This window comes from Onychostruthus taczanowskii, unplaced genomic scaffold (genome assembly GCF_017590055.1).
Source record: "Onychostruthus taczanowskii isolate IOZ18803 unplaced genomic scaffold, ASM1759005v1 scaffold429, whole genome shotgun sequence".
NCBI classification, from domain to species: Eukaryota; Metazoa; Chordata; class Aves; order Passeriformes; family Passeridae; genus Onychostruthus; species Onychostruthus taczanowskii.
This window is the reverse complement of record NW_024501782.1, coordinates 2,902-24,607: the sequence shown is the minus strand read 5'-3', so window position 1 is coordinate 24,607 and position 21,706 is coordinate 2,902. Positions and strand designations below refer to the sequence as shown.

Here is a 21,706-nt window from a genome sequence, read left to right as displayed (position 1 = left end):
AATTATAATTACCAAACCAACCAATCTTTAGCTACCAAACGAACCAACCTTTGGTTCTTCTCCTTGATTATAATTATAAAACCAACCAATCTTTGGTGCTTCTCCTTAATTACAATTAACAAACCAACCCATCTTTAGTACCAACCAATCTTTGATTCTTCTCCTTAATTATAATTATAAACCGAGCCAATCTTCACTGTTTCTCCCTAATTGCAATTACCAAACCAACCAATCTTTAGCGCCAACCAATCTTTGTTGGTTCTCCTTAATTACGATTATAAACCGAGCCAATCTTCACTGTTTCTCCCTAATTGCAATTACGAAACCAACCAATCTTTAGCGCCAACCAACCTTTGGCGGTTCTCCTTAATTATAATTACAAACCGAGCCAATCTTTGGTGCTTCTCCTTAATTACAATTAACAAACCAACCCATCTTTAGTACCAACCAATCTTTGATTCTTCTCCTTAATTATAATTATAAACCGAGCCAATCTTCACTGTTTCTCCCTAATTGCAATTACGAAACCAACCAATCTTTAGCGCCAACCAACCTTTGGCGGTTCTCCTTAATTATAATTACAAACCGAGCCAATCTTTGGTGCTTCTCCTTAATTACAATTAACAAACCAACCCATCTTTAGTACCAACCAATCTTTGATTCTTCTCCTTAATTATAATTATAAACCGAGCCAATCTTCACTGTTTCTCCCTAATTGCAATTACGAAACCAACCAATCTTTAGCGCCAACCAACCTTTGGCGGTTCTCCTTAATTATAATTACAAACCGAGCCAATCTTTGGTGCTTCTCCTTAATTACAATTAACAAACCAACCCATCTTTAGTACCAACCAATCTTTGATTCTTCTCCTTAATTATAATTATAAACCGAGCCAATCTTCACTGTTTCTCCCTAATTGCAATTACGAAACCAACCAATCTTTAGCGCCAACCAACCTTTGGCGGTTCTCCTTAATTATAATTACAAACCGAGCCAATCTTTGGTGCTTCTCCTTAATTACAATTAACAAACCAACCCATCTTTAGTACCAACCAATCTTTGATTCTTCTCCTTAATTATAATTATAAACCGAGCCAATCTTCACTGTTTCTCCCTAATTGCAATTACGAAACCAACCAATCTTTAGCGCCAACCAACCTTTGGCGGTTCTCCTTAATTATAATTACAAACCGAGCCAATCTTTGGTGCTTCTCCTTAATTACAATTAACAAACCAACCCATCTTTAGTACCAACCAATCTTTGATTCTTCTCCTTAATTATAATTATAAACCGAGCCAATCTTCACTGTTTCTCCCTAATTGCAATTACGAAACCAACCAATCTTTAGCGCCAACCAACCTTTGGCGGTTCTCCTTAATTATAATTACAAACCGAGCCAATCTTTGGTGCTTCTCCTTAATTACAATTAACAAACCAACCCATCTTTAGTACCAACCAATCTTTGATTCTTCTCCTTAATTATAATTATAAACCGAGCCAATCTTCACTGTTTCTCCCTAATTGCAATTACGAAACCAACCAATCTTTAGCGCCAACCAACCTTTGGCGGTTCTCCTTAATTATAATTACAAACCGAGCCAATCTTTGGTGCTTCTCCTTAATTACAATTAACAAACCAACCCATCTTTAGTACCAACCAATCTTTGATTCTTCTCCTTAATTATAATTATAAACCGAGCCAATCTTCACTGTTTCTCCCTAATTGCAATTACGAAACCAACCAATCTTTAGCGCCAACCAACCTTTGGCGGTTCTCCTTAATTATAATTACAAACCGAGCCAATCTTTGGTGCTTCTCCTTAATTACAATTAACAAACCAACCCATCTTTAGTACCAACCAATCTTTGATTCTTCTCCTTAATTATAATTATAAACCGAGCCAATCTTCACTGTTTCTCCCTAATTGCAATTACGAAACCAACCAATCTTTAGCGCCAACCAACCTTTGGCGGTTCTCCTTAATTATAATTACAAACCGAGCCAATCTTTGGTGCTTCTCCTTAATTACAATTAACAAACCAACCCATCTTTAGTACCAACCAATCTTTGATTCTTCTCCTTAATTATAATTATAAACCGAGCCAATCTTCACTGTTTCTCCCTAATTGCAATTACGAAACCAACCAATCTTTAGCGCCAACCAACCTTTGGCGGTTCTCCTTAATTATAATTACAAACCGAGCCAATCTTTGGTGCTTCTCCTTAATTACAATTAACAAACCAACCCATCTTTAGTACCAACCAATCTTTGATTCTTCTCCTTAATTATAATTATAAACCGAGCCAATCTTCACTGTTTCTCCCTAATTGCAATTACGAAACCAACCAATCTTTAGCGCCAACCAACCTTTGGCGGTTCTCCTTAATTATAATTACAAACCGAGCCAATCTTTGGTGCTTCTCCTTAATTACAATTAACAAACCAACCCATCTTTAGTACCAACCAATCTTTGATTCTTCTCCTTAATTATAATTATAAACCGAGCCAATCTTCACTGTTTCTCCCTAATTGCAATTACGAAACCAACCAATCTTTAGCGCCAACCAACCTTTGGCGGTTCTCCTTAATTATAATTACAAACCGAGCCAATCTTTGGTGCTTCTCCTTAATTACAATTAACAAACCAACCCATCTTTAGTACCAACCAATCTTTGATTCTTCTCCTTAATTATAATTATAAACCGAGCCAATCTTCACTGTTTCTCCCTAATTGCAATTACGAAACCAACCAATCTTTAGCGCCAACCAACCTTTGGCGGTTCTCCTTAATTATAATTACAAACCGAGCCAATCTTTGGTGCTTCTCCTTAATTACAATTAACAAACCAACCCATCTTTAGTACCAACCAATCTTTGATTCTTCTCCTTAATTATAATTATAAACCGAGCCAATCTTCACTGTTTCTCCCTAATTGCAATTACGAAACCAACCAATCTTTAGCGCCAACCAACCTTTGGCGGTTCTCCTTAATTATAATTACAAACCGAGCCAATCTTTGGTGCTTCTCCTTAATTACAATTAACAAACCAACCCATCTTTAGTACCAACCAATCTTTGATTCTTCTCCTTAATTATAATTATAAACCGAGCCAATCTTCACTGTTTCTCCCTAATTGCAATTACGAAACCAACCAATCTTTAGCGCCAACCAACCTTTGGCGGTTCTCCTTAATTATAATTACAAACCGAGCCAATCTTTGGTGCTTCTCCTTAATTACAATTAACAAACCAACCCATCTTTAGTACCAACCAATCTTTGATTCTTCTCCTTAATTATAATTATAAACCGAGCCAATCTTCACTGTTTCTCCCTAATTGCAATTACGAAACCAACCAATCTTTAGCGCCAACCAACCTTTGGCGGTTCTCCTTAATTATAATTACAAACCGAGCCAATCTTTGGTGCTTCTCCTTAATTACAATTAACAAACCAACCCATCTTTAGTACCAACCAATCTTTGATTCTTCTCCTTAATTATAATTATAAACCGAGCCAATCTTCACTGTTTCTCCCTAATTGCAATTACGAAACCAACCAATCTTTAGCGCCAACCAATCTTTGTTGGTTCTCCTTAATTATAATTATGATTATAAACCGAGCCAACTTTCGCTGTTTCTCCCTAATTGCAATTACCAACCCAATCACCTCCCCGCCCCTGCAGGTGATCCGCACCGACACCTTCAAGCACCTGCGCCACCTGGAGATCCTCCAGCTCAGCCGCAACCTGGTGCGCAAGGTGGAGGTGGGCGCCTTCAACGGGCTGCCCAACCTCAACACCCTGGAGCTCTTCGACAACCGCCTGACCACGGTGCCCACGCAGGCCTTCGAGTACCTGTCCAAGCTGCGCGAGCTCTGGCTGAGGAACAACCCCATCGAGAGCATCCCCAGCTACGCCTTCAACCGCGTGCCCTCGCTGCGCCGCCTCGACCTGGGCGAGCTCAAGCGCCTGGAGTACATCTCCGAGGCCGCTTTCGAGGGTTTGGTCAACCTGCGCTACCTCAACTTGGGCATGTGCAACCTCAAGGAGATCCCCAACCTGACGGCGCTGGTGAGGCTGGAGGAGCTGGAGCTGTCCGGGAACCGCCTGGGCCGGGTGCGGCCGGGCTCCTTCCAGGGTTTGGGCAGCTTGAGGAAGCTGTGGCTGATGCACGCGCGGGTGGCGGCGGTGGAGCGCAACGCCTTCGACGACCTGAAGGCGCTGGAGGAGTTGAACCTGGCTCACAACGACCTGGCCTCGCTGCCCCACGACCTCTTCGCGCCGCTGCACCGGCTGGAGCGCGTGCACCTGCACCATAACCCCTGGCGCTGCGACTGCGACGTGCTGTGGCTCAGCTGGTGGCTGCGCGAGACCGTGCCCAGCAACACCAGCTGCTGCGCCCGCTGCCACGCGCCGCCGGCGCTGCGCGGCCGCTACCTGGGCGAGCTGGAGCCCGGCCACTTCACCTGCTACGCGCCGGTCATCGTGGAGCCGCCGGCCGACCTCAACGTCACCGAGGGCATGGCGGCCGAGCTCAAGTGCCGCACGGGCACGGCCATGACGTCGGTCAACTGGTTGACGCCTAACGGGACGCTGATGACGCACGGCTCGTACCGCGTGCGCATCTCGGTGCTGCACGACGGCACGCTCAACTTCACCAACGTCACCGTGCAGGACACCGGCCAGTACACCTGCATGGTCACCAACGCCGCCGGCAACACCACGGCCACCGCCACGCTCAACGTCTCGGCCGCCGACGCCGCCGCGGCCGCCGCGGCGCCTCCACGGCCGCCCCGGCCACGCGCGCCACCGGCAAACCCTTCACCGTGCCCATCACGGCGGCGGCGGCCGGCGCGGCGGCCGGGGGAGGTCTCCAAGACCTGGACGACGTCTTGAAGACCACCAAGATCATCATCGGCTGCTTCGTGGCCATCACCTTCATGGCCGCCGTCATGCTGGTGGCCTTCTACAAGCTCCGCAAGCAGCACCAGCGCCACAAGCACCGCGGCGGCCCGGCGCGCGCCGTGGAGATCGTCAACGTCGAGGACGAGCTGGCCGGAGGTCCCGCCGGGGGAGGAGGGGGCGGCGGTCCCGGCGGCGGAGCCGGGACGGGCGGGGACAACCGGTTGGCGTTGCCGGCGTTGGAGAGGGAGCACCTGGACAGGTACGCGGCGCTGGCCGCCCACTACGGGGGCCCGGCGGCGGCGCTGGGCTGCGGGAAGACGCCGCTGCTCAACTCGGTGCACGAGCCGCTGCTCTTCAAGAGCCCCTCCAAGGAGAACGTGCAGGAGACGCAGATCTGAGATTTTTTTTTTGGGGGGGTGGGATTTATTCCCCCGCGCCCACCCACCCCCGTGACCCAGCCGGGAAAAGATTTTGGGGGAGAGAGGAGGGGGAGAGAAAAGAAAAAAAAAAAAAAAAAGGGGGGAAATGTAGGGGAGACTCTGGAGGAAGTGGGGGGAGAGGAGGTGAGGAAATGGGGGGAAATCTCCCAAAAATGTGGGGGAAACTCCTGGAAAAATGTGTGGAAAAGCTGTTGGGAAGGAGGGGGGAAATCCCCAAAAATGGGGGGGAAACGGCTAAAAAATGGGGGGGGAGACTCCGGAAAAATTGGGGGAGACTCCTAAAAAATTGGGGGAGACTCCTAAAAAATGTGGAGGAAAATCCTTAAGAAGTGGGGAGGAAACTCCTAAAAAATGGGGTGAAACTTTAAAAAAAAGTGGAGGAAAATCCCCCCAAAAATGGGGGGGAAAGTGCTAAAAAATGGGGAGGAGACTCTTGAAAAATGTGGGGGAATCTCCTGAAAATTTGGAGGAAAATCCCCAAAAACTGAGTGGGGAAAACCCCAAAAATGTGGGGGAAAACCCTAAAAAATTTCGGGGAAAATGTTAAAAAAATGTGGAGGAGATTCTGAGAAATGTGGGGAAAACGCCCCAAAAAAAATGGGGGGAAAATCCTTAAAAAATGGGGGGAAATCCCAAAAAAATGGGGAGAAATTCCTAAAAAATGGGGAGAAAATCCCAAAAAAATGGGGGGAAATCCCTAAAAAATGTGGGGGAAATGCTGTGAAAAATTTTGGAGGAAAGCTTCAAAAATAGGAGGGGAACCCTAAAAAATGTAGGGGAAAAGGGTGAAAAAATGTGGAGGAAAATCCCCAAAATAATTGGGGGAAACCCCGAAAAATGTGGAGGAAAATCCCCAAAAATTGGGGGAGACCCCCCAAAAAAAAAGTGGGAAATCACCCCAAAAAGTGTGGGAGAAAATCCCCCCAGGAAATGGGGAAAACCCTAAAAAAAAAAGGACAAACCCTAAAAAATGTGGTGGAACCACCAAAAAAATTTAGGGGACCCCCCCAAAAAATTCAGGGGAACCCCCCCGGAACTGCGGACCTGAAGGAAACCCCCCAAAAAATTGGGGACCCCCCCACCCTAAATCGGTGTTGGATGGGATGGAAAACCCCCAAAAAATGGGGGGACCCCCCCCAAAAATGGGGAGGACCCCCCCCAATCCCTGAACTACGGACTTGGAGATGAAGACCCCCAAAAATGGGGGGAATCCCCCCAAAAATGGGGGTGGGACCCCCCCCCAAAACCACGGACCTGGAGCTGAACCCCCCCCCCAAATAAAAATTTGGGGTGCGGGACCCCCACGAACTTTGGACCTGTTGCTGCTCCCCCCCAAAAAAATTTGGGGTGCGGGACCCCCCCCTCACGTGCGGAGCTGAAGAGGAGGGGTGGTTTAGGATCGGTTTGGGGTGGGTTTTGAGGATTTTGGGTGGGTTCTGTGGGTTTTGGGGCAGTTTTAGGAGGGTTTGTTTTGTTTTGGGCGGTTTAGGACAGGCTTGGATTGTTTTGAGCTGGTTTGGGGTGGTTTCAGGGGATTTTTGGGCGGGTTTTGGATGTTTTAGGGTGGTTTGGGTTGGCTTTGGATGATTTTGGGGTGGTTTAGGGTGGATTTGGGGTGGTTTAGGACGGGTTTGAGGGGTTTGGGGTTGGTTTTTGGGGATTTTTGGGGTGATTTTTGGGTGTGAATGACCCCGGACCAGGACATCCCTTGGCGTGGCTGAGAACACTCCAAAACTGCCCCAAAATCACCCCAAAAATACCCAAAAACAATCCCAAAAACACCCCCAAACCTCACTCAAAATAACATCCAAAAAAAGTTTCAAACATATCCCAAAACCACCCCAAAAATACCCCAAGCCCACCCCAAAATTCCCCCCAAAATACTCCAAAAATGACACCAAATTACCCCCCCAACCACCCCAAAATTCCCCTAAAAATACCCCTCAAAAATACCCTGAACCCCTCACCAAAACCACCCCAAAAATATCCTAAAACCACCCCAAAAAAATCCCCAAAATCCCGCCCAAAAGGTCCCAAAACAATTCTAAGTTACCCCAAAAAATCCCCAAAAGGGACACCGAAAATATCCCAAAATTCCCCAAAAAAACTCATTAAAATTACACCAAAACTACCCGAAATTACCCCCAAAAGCCACCCCAAAATACCCTAAAATCCCCCAAAGATATCCTAAAAACACCCCAAAAATTCCTTCAAAACACCCAAAATACCCAAAACTACTTAAAATACCCCAAACCCACCAAAATCCCCCAATTTCCCCCAAAATACCCCCTACCCGAAATTACTCCCAAAAGCCACCCCAAAAAAACCCCAAAATACTCTAAAATCCCCCAAAGATATCCTAAAAACACCCCAAAAATTCCTTCAAAACACCCAAAATACCCAAAACTACTTAAAATACCCCAAACCCACCAAAATCCCCCAATTTCCCCCAAAATCCCCTAAACCCATCCCAAGTTATCCTAAAATCGCCCCTGAAATACCCCAAAATCCCCACAAATTACCTAAAAATACCCAAAACGCACCCAAAAATACCCAAAGCGACCAAAAATCTCCCCGAATTCCTCCCTAAAAAACCCCAAAAAGACCCAAAATCTCCTAAAACCGCCCCAAAATCGCCCCAGGTCCCGGGGGGGGGGCTCTCCTCCCCTCGCTGTTCCCGTTCCCATGGGAACAGCGCGGGGGGGGCGCTGCGGATGCGCGGTTGCCATGGGAACGGCGCGGAGGGAGGAGGGACGCGGCGTTGCCATGGCGACAGCGGCGCGGGGGGAGGAAGCATAACCGTGGGAACAGCAGAAGTGTTCCCATGGCAACGGGAACAGCGGCGCGGAGGGGGGGCGGGTTTAGGGGGGAACGGCGGTTGCCATGGGAACGGGAGGTTCCCTTGGCAACGGGAACAGTGGGGGGGGTGCGGGAATCGCTCCCCTCCCACCGGAAAAATGGGATCGGGGAGGGTGATCCAAAAATGGGATCCCCCAAAAAAATTTGGGTCTCAAGGGTACGACCCCCCCCAAAATTTGGGGTCCTAAGGGTGCGACACGCCCCCAAATTAAGGGACCCCCAAAAAAAATTGGGGTTCGCCCCCAAATAGGGACACTGAAGCGCGACCCCCCCCCCAAAAATTTGGGGACCCCCTTAAAAAAGGGACCCAAATGTGCGACCCTTCCCCAAAAAATGGAAACCTCCCGCACAAAATTTGGGGCCTCAAAGGTGCGACCACCCCAAAAAGTGGCGACCCCACCCAAAAAAAGGCAGCCAAGGATGCGACCCCCCCCCAAAAAATTAAACTCCCCAAAATTTGGGGACCCCCCAAAAAAGGGACCCTGGACTGCGACCCTCCCCCCCAAAATTTTGGGCCCCCTCCCCCCAAAATGTGGGTTCCCAAGGGTGTGAACCCCCCAACATTTGGAAATTTGGGGATACCCTCAAAAAAAGGAACGCAAGGGTGACACCCCCTCCCAAAAATGGGACTCCCCCCAAAATTTGGGGTCCCCCCAAAAAGGTTTCCAAGGCTGTGACCCTACCCCAAAAATGGAACCCTCCCAAAATTTGGGGACCCCTCCCCAAAATAAGGGACCTTGGAGTGCAACATTCCTCCTCAAAATTTGGCGTCCCAAAGAACGTCCCTTTTCCCCGAGAAAAGGACACCCCAAAAAAATTGGGAAGATCCCAAAATTGGGGTCCCAAGGGTGCAACTTCTTCCAAAAATTTGGGATCACCTCCCAAAATTGGTGTCCTAAGAGTGTGACCCCCCCAGAAAAATGGAGACCACCCCAAAAATATGGGGTCCCAAGAGTGCGACTGCCCTAAAATTTGGGGTCCCCTCCCCAAAAAAGAGTCCTATGAATGCAACCCCACTCCAAAAATGGAACCCCTCCCACCAAAATTTGGGGACCCCTACCCAAAAAAGGGACCCCAGAGTCCGATTTGGGGGAATCTCATGATTTGGGGAGGGGGTCTGACATTCCCAAAATACACACAAACACACACCCAGGCGGGACCCCCCAAATTCCCCCAAAATCCACTGCAAGGACTTACTGAGGCCATGGCAGCATGAAGGAAACAAAGAACCCCAGGGCTCTTTTTTGGTCATTTTTCTCACCATTTTGCCTTTTTTACTCACATTTCCCCTCAAATTTCCCACCATTTTTCCTCTCACACTTCCTGTCTTTCTGTCCCTTCACATTTCCCATCGTTTCTGGCCTCATGTTGTCTGCTTTTTTTCCCTTTTTTTTCCTCTCATGTTTCATTCATTTTTCTCCCCTCATTTTTTCCACCCTTTTTCCCCCCCTCATTTTCCCCTTCCCCTTTCTCCCCTCACATTTCCCTTTTTTCCCCTTCTGTTTCCTACCTTTCCTCCCTCTCATTTCCTGTCCTTTTCACTCAAGTTTACTTTCTTTTTTTCCTTCCTTTCCCACCTTTCTTTCCCCTCACATTTCCCCCCTTTTTTCCCCTCACGTTTCCCGCTCTTTTCCCCCTCATGTTTCCTTCCCCTTTCTCCCTTCCTATTTCCCACCTTTTCTCCCCTCGTCCATACCTTTTTTTCCTCTCATTTCCCATCCTTTTTGCTCAAATTTGTTGTCCTTTTTGCCTTCAGTTTGCTGCCTTTTCTCCCCTCACGTTTCCCGCCCTTTTCTCCCTCACATTTCCCACTCTTTTCCCCCTCATGTTTCCTTCTCCTTTCTCCCCTCATGTTTCCCACCTTTTCTCCCCTTGTTTCATACCTTGTTTTCCTCTAATTTCCCATCCTTTTCGCTCACATTTGTTGTCCTTTTTGCCTTCAGTTTGCTGCCTTTTCTCCCCTCACGTTTCCCACTCTTTTCCCCCTCACATTTCCTTCCCCTTTCTCCCCTCACGTTTCCCAACTTTTCTCCCCTCGTCCATACCTTTTTTTCCTCTCATTTCCCATCCTTTTCGCTCAAATTTATTGTCCTTTTTGCCTTCAGTTTGCTGCCTTTTCTCCCCTCACGTTTCCCCTCTCATTTCCCATCCTTTTTGCTCAAATTTGTTGTCCTTTTTGCCTTCAGTTTGCTGCCTTTTCTCCCCTCACGTTTCCCTCCCTTTTCTCCCTCACATTTCCCACTCTTTTCCCCCTCATGTTGCTTTCCCGTTTCTCCCTTCACGTTTCCCACCTTTTCTCCACTTGTCCATACCTTTTCTTCCTCTCATTTCCCATCCTTTCTGCTGAAGTTTATTGTCCTTTTTTCCTTCAGTTTGCTGCCTTTTCTCCCCTCACGTTTCCCAACTTTTCTCCCCTCGTCCATACCTTTTTTTCCTCTCATTTCCCATCCTTTTCACTCAAGTTTATTGTCATTTTTGCCTTCAGTTTGCTGCCTTTTCTCCCCTCACGTTTCCCCCATTTTCTCCCCTCGTGTTTCCCGCCCTTTTCTCCCCTCACGTTTCCCTCCCTTTTCTCCCCACACATTTCCCAGCTTTTCTCTCCTTGTCCATACCTTTTTTCCTCTCATTTCCCATCACCATACCTTTTCTTCCTCTCATTTCCCATCCTTTTTGCTGAAGTTTATTGTCCTTTTTGCCTTCAGTTTGCTGCCTTTTCTCCCCTCACGTTTCCCGCTCTTTTTCCCCTCATGGTTCCTTCTCCTTTCTCCCCTCACATTTTCCTTTTCTCCCCTTCTGTTTCCTACCTTTCCTTCCTCTCATTTCCTGTCCTTTTCACTCAAGTTTAATTTCCCTTTTTCCTTCCATTTCCCGCCTTTCTTTCCCCTCACATTTCCCCCCTTTTTTCCGCTCACATTTCCCCCATTTTTTCTCCCCTCACATTTCCCACTCTTTTCCCCCTCACGTTTCCTTCCCCTTTCTCCCTTCATATTTCCCACCTTTTCTCCACTTGTCCATACCTTTTCTTCCTCTCATTTCCCATCCTTTTCACTCAAGTTTATTGTCATTTTTGCCTTCAGTTTGCTGCCTTTTCTCCCCTCACGTTTCCCCCATTTTCTCCCCTCACATTTCCCGCTCTTTTCTCCCCTCACGTTTCCCGCTCTTTTCTCCCCTCACGTTTCCTGCCCTTTTCTCCTCAGTTTTACCACCCTCAATTCTCACTTTTTTTCCCCCCAAGTTTCTCTGCAAGCTTTAACATAATTGCTTCCATATTCTTTCAAAAATGGTGAATTTTTTTCATAGGTAGAGCTACCTGTGTGCTGCAGTCATGTCTGTAGTCAATTAAAGTAAGTTGTTTATTTAAAAGATAATATATATCAAATTAATATATATAATAGATATTAATAATATTTTTAATAGTATTATGTATTTCTGATGTACATAATATATATTATATACAATATATATATATACATAATACATATATGTTCCTAATATTTATAATATATGTTAGTAACATATATAATTTATATATCTTGCTTATTTATATAAATTATATATATATAAAGTAATTAATTTTATAGAAGTATAGGAAATTTGAAGCAGTTTGTGGCTTGGATACAGCCACACTCACTCCTCTCTGAGGATTTTAGACAGCCAGGTCCGAGCGCCGAGGATCCTTCTCTCTGGCCTGCAATATTTCAGATATTTCAGATATTTCAGGATATTTCAGATATTAAGGAGTATTTCAGGATATTTCAGAATATTTCAGATATTAAGGAGTATTTCAGAATATTTCAGATATTTCAGGATATTTCAGAATATTTCAGAATATTTCAGAACATTTCAGATATTAATGAGCATTTCAGACTATTTCAGAACATTTCAGGTTCTGTGACAGAAGCAGAGCCCACACGAGCCCGAAAACACCAGCAGGCGCATCGGGGGCACGTGGCCCCCACAGCTCCTCTTACCTTCCTGCTGACACATGAACTTCAAGTGGCTGCGGAGGCCATAAAGACCCGCAAATCAGCTTTTTGTGTCTCGAATGCCTTGAAAAGAAGCCCCAGCAGCTTGCCCAGGCCTGGCCTCTGGATCTCTCCTCATTTTTTTCACCAGCCTGGGGGAGGCAGGCAGAAAATGGCTGAGGGTGGGCAGGAGCCAGGAGGGGCGGTGATTCCAGACCGCCTCACGCCATGCTCGGGGGGGGAAAATGGATCCCTACCGGTCATGGCTGTGCTTTGAGGAGGACCTTGGAAAGCCAGGGCACAGCCGGTGATCCAGCGGGTGCCGGAGTTCGTCCCTGACAAGCCTGACGTGAAGGCCCCTCTCTGCTCAGAGGTAGAAGCAGCACAGCTCGTGCAGGGAGAACCCCGATTTCTCCCGGTCCCTCAGAGACGCGAGGATCAAGCGGGTCTGAGCTGCCAGGGAACGGATGGAGGGATCCTTCTCTCGCGCTTTCATTGTGCCGAGCTCTACGGCAGAAACGGAGCCCGGGTGAGGCCCCCGGTGCGCGCGCAGAGACCAGATCCCCCAGGGCTCCCCACTCACCCAGGAGGACGGCAGCCATGGTGTCCTCGCTCTGCTCTGTCAGGTGCCGTGCAGCCAGCCCTGGGCACAGGCCTCCGTCAGCCCCTGCTCCCCCCAGCGTGCCCTCAGCACCCTGGAGGTGGCACTGGGCAAGGTGGCCACCAAAGCCACCCTGTGATGGCACGGGGGCACAGGGAGGCCGAGGCCTATGGGGGGACAGGGCCAGGCTGGCCTAGGAGGGACCCTGGGGACTGGGACTCACCAAAGAACCTGAGGGCCGCCTCTCGCATGGGGGCCTGAGGGCTCAGCAGGTAGGGCTGGCTGTCCTGCACAAACTGTTCAGCCCTGCCGCTGTCCTTGGCCAGCTGGAGAGAGGACAAAGGTGTGGGCATTTCTCAGAGCTGCCCACCCCGCTGTGGCTCAGAGCCCTCCCTCATCCCAGGGCCATGGAGGGGACATGGACATGGACATGGACATGGACATGGACATGGAGGAGGCTCCTTGAGCCAGGGACAAGGGTGCAGCTCCAGCCTTTGAGCCCAGCAGAGGCCCAGCTGCAGAGCTCACAGCCTTTGCCCAGCCTAGGGGCTCATCCTCACCAAGCACTCGCCTATCTTCCACATCTCCTCCTTCTGCGCCACCTCCTTGAGCTCTCTCCACTTGAGGAGCTCTGCTACAGCCACGACGGCTTCCTTGGAGGCCTGGGGGACAGAAGCTGTGAGGTGGCACCAGGGCCTGTGGAAGGAGCCCACGCCACAACGGCCGGGACCCCCTGAGGGGTGTCAGCCACCATGTCTGGGCCAGCGCTTCTACCTTGGCCACGCTGGGGGCCTGGTCACTCATGTGAAGAGCAAGCTGCACCAGGGCCTTCCATGAGTTTCTCCTCATGACCTTCTTGTCCCTCCAGGCCGTTTTGCCCAGCAGCTTTCCGAAGAGGGAGATGGAGCGCTCCCGCACGCAGTCTTCCTTCTGGTAGGAAGGAGGAAAGGCCAGCTTCGCACAGAGCGGCTCCGTGCCCGCGGCCAGGAGGGGCTGAGCTGAGGTTTCCCGCCCTTTTTCCCTGCCTCACGTTTCTTGCCCTTTTTCTCCCCTCATATTTCCAGCCCTTTTTGTCCCCTCACATTTCCTGTCCTTTTCCCCCTCATGTTTCCCTTTTCCCCTCACGTTTCCCACCCTTTTCCCGCTCACATTTCCCACCATTTTCCCCTCACCTTTCCCTCCATTTTCCCCCCTCACATTTCCTGCCCTTTTCCCCCTCATGTTTCCCTTTTCCCCTCAACTTTCCCGCCTTTTTCTCTCCTCACATTTCCCATCCTTTTTCCCCTCACCTTTCCCACCCTTTTCCCGCTCACATTTCCCACCATTCTCCCCTCACATTTCCCATCCTTTTCTCCCCTCACATTTACCTCCCTTTTCTCCCCTCACCTTTCCCTCCTTTTCCTCCCCTCACCCTTTCCATCCTCTTTCCCCTCGTGTTCCCCACCATTTTCTCCCCTCACATTTCCCATCCTTTTCCCCCTCATGTTTCCCACTCTTTTCCCCCTCAATTTCCCACCATTTTCTCCCCTCACATTTCCCATCCTTTTTCCCTCACGTTTCCCACCCTTTTCCCCCCTCACTTTTCCCACCATTTTCCCCTCACGTTTCCCGCCCTTCTCCCCTCACATTTCCTGTCCTTTTCTCCCCTCACATTTCCCTCCATTTTCTCCCCTCACCCTTCCCATCCTTTTTCCCCTCATGTTCCCCACTATTTTCTCCCCTCACCTTTCCCTCCATTTTCCCCCCTCACACTTCCCGCCCTTTTCTCCCCTCACCTTCCCCACCATTTCGAGGCACGGAGCAATTCTCCAGGGCAGAAGCCCAGCTGGGCTGCAAGGCCCGGAATCCATGCCAGGAGAGCCCAGGGGAAGGGATCCTGCTCCCATTTTTGAGGCACGGAGCAATTCTCCAGGGCAGAAGCCCAGCTGGGCTGCAAGGCCCGGAATCCATGCCAGGAGAGCCCAGGGGAGGGGATCCTGCTCCCAGGGCTGGGCTGGAGGGCAGCCATCACTGCCCAGGGCCCCTTTAAGGGCTCCCACATCATCCTTACCGCATCGAAGAGGCTCCTGAGCCTCTGCACCACCTTCACAGCCACGCTGCTGGCCTCTTTGTTCTTCAGCTGCCCCAGCACGTTGTGGAAGGTGTCCAGGGCCATCACTGAAATGTCCCAAGACCAATGCCCCAGGAATTTCAGCATCTCGGGCAGGAGGCCCTTCATTTTCTTTGCCTGTGTACAAGACAGTTTCCATTCTGTGAGAAATTCCAGGCCTGGTCAGCTCCCAAAACAACCACCAGGCCACGTCATGGCAGGCATGGTGTTCAGAGCAGCCACCCCAGCGCCTGACTCCCAGCCCAGGCCAAGCCACCATCTTTTTGAGACCTCAGAGCCCAGGTGCCATTGTGCCCCCGAGAGCTCACCGTCTCGGCGCTCTCCGACAGCGTCTCGAGAGCCCTGAGCACCAGAGGGACCATTTCCATCTTCGGAGACCTCAGAAGGCTCAAGTTCTTGTAGAGCGGCCTTACTTTGCTCTCCAGCACGTCACCGCAGGCCAGCATCTGGGAGAGAGCAGCAGAGAGCTGGCATGGCTCCCCTGGCACCGCTGAGGGCGAGGGCACGCGGGCTTTCCGTACGGACTCACAGACAAGAAAGCCAGGCACGACTTCTGCTGCCTGGTGAAGGTGTTGCTATGCCAGTGCTGGAGCTGGACTTGCAGCTCCCTCAGAACCTTCTCCAGAGTCTGGCGCACAGAGAACATGGCCTTCCACAGATTGACCTTGTCGCTGCAAGGCGGAGAGCTGTCAGCATGGCTGCCCACGTGGAACAAAGCCCTCTGGGCTGCCAGGGTCACTACCTGAAATTTGGCGTGGCCTCCAGAGCTGCGGTAATGACCCTCCCGGGCCAGTTATTCGCCATGATGACAAGGAGGGAGTGAAAGCTGTGAGCGACCGCTGTGTTTTTCTCGTTGCAGTACTGAAAGATGTGTCCCACCACCTCTGGCACCTGCAGGGAACACGGGTCAGGATTTAATAACAAATTTAACCCATCTCAAAAGCACTGCCGAAGAAGGGGATTCACGGAAGTCACCGCACCGGGGGCACAGAAGGCAAAAAGGAAGGTGTTAATTCCAGCCTGAATGGAGGTTTGGAATCAGCACCCCGGGCAAAATGCCACAAAATGCAGAATGTGGGAAAAGCACAGACAGCAACAACAGCAAGGCCAGGTGAGGCAGATCTGGATAAAGCTGCTCTGCTGCCTCAAGATGGCTTCTGGAGCCTCACACAGCTTTGGGAGGGAGGGAAGGAGGCAGGAACCTGGCAGGGCTCAAGGGCAGGGCAATCCCACTCACATCCATCAGCCACATCTCGGGGGATTTCATGGCCTCCTCCAGAAACTCCATTGGCGCTCTCTTGTTCAGGAGGCTGGAGCGTCCCAAGATCTCCATGGCCGCGAGGACGACTCCTGTCCTCTCTGCAGGCCTCAGGTATGTCCCAAAGGCCTGGCACAGGAAGGAAGGGAGCAGAGGCCAGTGACAGCCACGCCATTTTCTCCACTCACATTTGCTGCCCTTTACCCCTCACATTTCCTGCCCTTTTCCCCCTCACATTTCCTGTCCTTTTCCCCCCTCATGTTTCCCATCCTTTTCTCCCCTCACGTTTTGCATTTTTTCTCCCCTCACATTTCCCACCTTTTCCCCCTCACATTTCCCTCACTTTTCTCCCTTCATGTTTCCCATCTTTTTCTCCCCTCACGTTTTTCCACCATTTTCTCCCTCATGTTTCCCATCCTTGTTCCCCTCACGTTTCCCACCCCTTTCCCCCCTCACATTTCCTGTCCTTTTCCCCCTCACATTTCCCTCACTTTTCTCCCCTCACATTTCCCACCCTTTCCCCCTTACATTTCCCATCTTTTCCCCCCCTCACATTTCCCGGCCTTTTCTCCCCTCATGTTCCCCACCATTTTGTGCCTTCACGTTTCCTACCCTTTTCTCCCCTCATGTTTCCCATCCTTCTTCTCCTCACATTTCCCCCACTTTTCTCCTCTCACCTTTCCCATCCTTTTCTCCTCTCACATTTCCACTTTTCTCCCCTCCCTTTTCTTCCCATCTTTTTCCCCCTCACATTTCCCGCCCTTTTCTCCTCCCCTCACGTTCCCCACCATTTTGTGCCTTCATATTTCCCACCCTTTTCTCCCCACACATTTCCCCCAATCTTTTTCCCCCCTCACGTTTCCTGCCCTTTTCCCCCTCACATTTCCCGCCCTTTTCTCCCCTCACCTTCCCCGCCATTTTGTGCCCTCACATTTCCCGCCCACAATTTCTCACAATTCTCATTTTCACCAGGAACATCACCGATTCTCTGCCCCTTGGCACACACAGATCCCCTCCTGATGCCACAGGTGAGAGGCCCAGCAGGGTGGGAGGGCTCCATACCTGAACTTTCCAGCTGCTGGATGCGTTCACCCAAGAGGTGATCTCAGATTCCCAGTGTTCTGGGGGTTGGACATCACCCTCTGGCATGTCACCTACAAAGAGGGACATGGTGGCACCCACACCAAGAACAAGGGGCCATCACAAGGCCAAGGAAGACAAACAGGTCTGTGTGGGGATGTGGCCGTGCACGGCAATGCGGCTTCTCTTACATTTCTGCCCGGAGAGGAACGTCATGAGGGAGCAGAGAATTTCCACCACCACTGAGATGGTTTCTTCTGGCCTGAACAGCTTGAAAAACAAATGTCCCAGCAGCTTCCCCAGGACTGGGAGCTGGGTCTGCCCTCTGGCAGCACCGTTGTCCTCATCTTCATCAGCCTGGGGGAGGAAGAAGATGAGGAAGAAGAGCAGAAGGGCTGAGCTGAGGTCTGGAGGCGCTTTGGGGCTGTGGCTGTACCAGGGCACGGGCATGGCCTGGCTTGGAGGGTGCCTGCTCCTTACCTGCTTGCTGGAAGAGTCGGCCAGCAAATGGCTCAGCAGCTTGATCCTGCCCATGACCCTCTCCTGCACTGCTGCTGTGTTGCAGAACAGGTACTCCAGGAGAACCTGGGAAGAAAAAAGCTGCAGGTGAGCCCCACAAGCAGACATCATGGCTCCTCTCCTGAGAAACGCTTGCACCGTCCCTCCAGGCTTCCTCTGTCCTCAAGAAAACCCGCAGGGAGGGTCCTGGACACAATGCCGAGCTCCTTCCCCTCCAGAGCGAGGAGCACCTGGACGTGTCCCTTCCACCTTCCCGCTCAGTGCACAGGCCAGACCTCCAAGATGTCCTGCAGCACCTCGCAGCTCGTGCAGCCAGGAGAGCTGAGCACCATCACCTCCAGCATGGTGTCCATGGAGTGCAGGGCCTGCAAGGACGGCAGAGAGCAGCGCTCTGATCCCGCTGTCCCTCCCGGAACGAGGGTGGGAGAGCGAAGGGAGACCGTGACCTGCCCTGGATCTTTAGTCCTGACGCTGCCAGGAGCAGCCCAGAGGGACTGGAGGCTCCTCCAGTTCTCCCAGCACTTACCCGAGTGTAGAGGGTTGCTTCCAGGCTTGGCATTTCCTGGCGTGGACGAAGGAAAAAGACGCTGTTGAAGCAGAGTCTTAAAATCTTTCTGGTCTCCAGCGCCGTCCCGATGGTGCTGCCAAGAGAGAGGGGCCCGGTTGGGCACTGGTGCTGGGAGCAGCGCCTCGAGGTCTCCTGCAGCAATTTCAGAGCCCAGGACATTCCTCTGGATGGCTCCAGACCCTGGCAGGGAGCTCAGAGACCTTGGCACGGAGTGAAAGACGCGTGTGCCTTCGATTTTAACCCACGGAGAAAATTACCAGCTTTGTGTGAAGATGTTCGAGCCACGAGAGTTTGAGTAGGATGATTGTTAATTTGTCACAGGGTGGAAAAGCGGAATTTTGGGGTTTTGGAATGGGGGTTCAAGAGGCAAGATGGAGGAATCTGGGCGTGTCCTGTCCTTCTCCTCCTTCTTCTTGTCCTCCACCTTCTGCTGGGATGGTGGCACTTTTGGATTGGTTTAGAGACAGACTGTCTAACATAGGTGATAGGTATTGGAAAATTATTGCAAATAAAGTACATGTAGCTCTTAGTATGAAATGTTAACACCACCCCAAGGGCGGTCAGTGCCAGACAGACGTCAGCAGGTCGGAAAAAGAATGTTCTAGATAAGAGAAAATCAACAGCCTTGAAAACCAGAGCCGAGGAATCTCGACTTCTTCTTCGGCCGCGGGGCTGGGAAAAAAGACTCTTTAATGCCTCGGGAGCCATTCCAGCAACACAAAACCCGAGACAGCTCTGCCAGGAGGGATGGGTGGGTGGGCACGGAGCCCTGGGCAGGGTCTGGGGGTCTTTGGGCCAGTACCAGAGTCCGGCGAAGGCCAGCATGGCGAGGCGCCGCAGCCGGCTGCAAATCTCGTCCTTGGGCTCCAAATTCAGCAGCACCTGCAGAGCACAGCTGGGCTGGAACCTGGCAGCGGCCACCAGAGCCTTGCCCTGCCCTCACGGGCTCATGGGGGGTCCTTGCCCCCCTTCCCTGGAGAGTGTGCCCCCTCACCTGGATCGTCTCCACCAGGTTGTACCGGCTGCAGAAATCCTTCAGCTGCTCGGTGAAGTCGTGGAGCGCGGCGTCTCTGCACAGGGTGGAGATGCTGTGGAGGAACTCCAGCTTCTGGTCCTCTTCCTGGAGCTGGGGGGACAGCGTGGCGTTTGTCCCGGCTAGACGGTGACGGACAGGGGTGCGGCAGAGCCCCTTCAGGACTCTGCAAAATCCCAGCTAGCAGTGGAAAGTCGGCGTGGAAACAAAAAAGCAGCACCACGGGTCCCGGGGTGGAACTGGGGTAGCTTTACTCGATGGTAAATTTCCCCTCTCAGCATCCCAGGACCCCGAACTGGGGGCAAACAACTTGTATGCAGGGGCAGGTCTCAAGGGAGGATATAATCTTTAATTAATCAGGAGAATTGGGAGTGAAAAACAAGGCGGGGAATACGATGCATAAGCCAATAAAGAATTTCAAGGCAGGAGAACAGCTTCAGTGAACTAGTGGAGTTTGGAGAAATACAAAACTGACAGGGAAGTTTCTCGAGGGAAGGCGGGTTCGGGGAGAAACTGGCATTTAATGAAAGGAGGAGTGAGGAAAGTTCTGGGGAAAGGGCAGGGACAAAAAGGACAGCATAAGAAAATTACAACTCAAACAGTAAGCACGCTAATAAAACAAAAAACCCCACACTACTACACAGTGCCAACGAGGCAGCGTGAAGCGAGGACACCCAGAGCCCCGGGGAGCAGCTGCCCCACAGAGACCCCCGGGCCCTGGGTACCTTTCTGGGGCTGGTGGCAAAGCCCTGGATGAAGTCCACGGAATGTCGTGCATAAGCAGGTACCCAGCTGGTATCTAACAAAGAGGGGAGAGCTTCAGGGAGAGCTGTGACAGGAGAGGGGAAGGAGCAGGAGCTGGCTCCCCTTTGCTGCTGGCACTCAGCCCCTCAGGGACTCACCGGGCTGCAGCGGCTCCATCGCTGTCGCCTCGGCGGGCTCCGCTGCCGGGCTGCTCGTCTGAGGAGCCGCCTCCTCCTCCTCCCAGGCCACCTCGGGCCCTCCTGGAGGTCCCTTCATCATCCTACAGAAGGATGACTAAAGGTACGGGGGAAATGTAGTCGGGTGAAAGCCTGATGGCTTCAGGGTAAAAACGTGAGCGGTGAGCGTGGGTTTGTCGCCAGCTTGTGCTGCCGCTGTGCTGCTGGGCTCCGCGGGCTGGATCCACGTCAACAAAGCCTGGTGACATGGGAGCCATCGCTGGGGGCAGCTGGCGGGGTCACAGGGGTCCCTTTGTGACGCCCCGGTTTTCCCCAGCGCCGTGCTCGCACTGAAAGATTCCAGGCTGCTCCCTCCTCCCGCTTCCCTCTGTGGCGGGATGGAGAAGTGCAGGGGAAAATATGAAAGGTCGCAGGTTGAGTTGAGAGCGGTTCATTAAAAGCAGTAATGAAATAAAGAAAGAGACCCCGAGCTGCCAAAGTTTATGGGTGGGAAAAAAGAGCAGGGCCTGTGATGGCAGTGAGGAGACAGCCAGAAGGAGTGGATGACTTGAGAGGAAAAGTGAAAGTTGCGGGTGGGAAACATGAGGGGACAAAAGGCAGGAAATGTGAGGTAAAAAATGGGAAATGTGAGGGAAAAAAAGGGTGGGAAATGTGAGAGGAAAAAATGGTGGGAAAGGTGAGAGGAAAAAATGGCAGGAAACGTGAGGGGAAAAAAAGGTGGGAAATGTGAGGGGAGAAGGGCAGGAAATGTGAGGGGAAAAAAGGCAGAAAACGTGAGGGGAAAAAAGGGTGGGAAACATGAGGGGAGAAAAGAGCGAGAAATGTGAGGGGAGAAAATAGTGGGAAATGTGAGGGGACAAAACAGGCGGGAAATGTGAGGGGAGAAAGGTGGAAAACGTGAGGGGAAAAAAGGTGGAAAATGTAGGTAAAAAATGGGAATGTGAGGGAAAAAAAGGTGGGGAAAATGAGAGGAAAAAATGGTGGGAAACGTGAGGGGAGAAAATGGAAGGAAATGTGAAGGGAGAAAAGAGTGGGAAATGTGAGGGGACAAAAAGGGCCGGAAACATGAGGGGAGAAAGGCAGAAAATGTGAGGGGAGAAAAGGCAGAAAACGTGAGGTAAAAAATGAGAAATGTGAGGGATAAAAGGGTGGGAAATGTGAGGGGAAACAATGGTGGAAAAGGTGAAGGGAGAAAAGAGCGGGAAACGTGAGGGGAGAAAGGGTGGGAAATGTGAGGGGGAAAAAGGTGGAAAACATAGGTAAAAAATGGGAATGTGAGGGAAAAAAGGGTGGGAAAAATGAGAGGAAAAAATGGTGGGAAACATCAGGGGAGAAAAGAGCAGGAGATGTGAGGGGAAAAAAGGGTGGGAAATGTGAGGGGAGAAGGGCAGAAAACGTGAGGGGAAAAAAGGCAGGAAATGTG

The 21,706-nt window shown here is 50.9% G+C and overlaps 1 protein-coding gene across 1 annotated transcript; it reads left to right on the top strand.

The window, feature by feature from the left end:
- Positions 1-3,610: 3,610 nt before the first annotated feature.
- LOC121340735 (leucine-rich repeat-containing protein 4B-like) lies at positions 3,611-5,385 on the top strand. Its single transcript, XM_041413670.1, is given in 2 exon segments — positions 3,611-4,771; positions 4,774-5,385. Coding segments are annotated over 2 exon segments (1,695 nt in total). The 3' UTR covers positions 5,308-5,385.
- Positions 5,386-21,706: the final 16,321 nt, after the last annotated feature.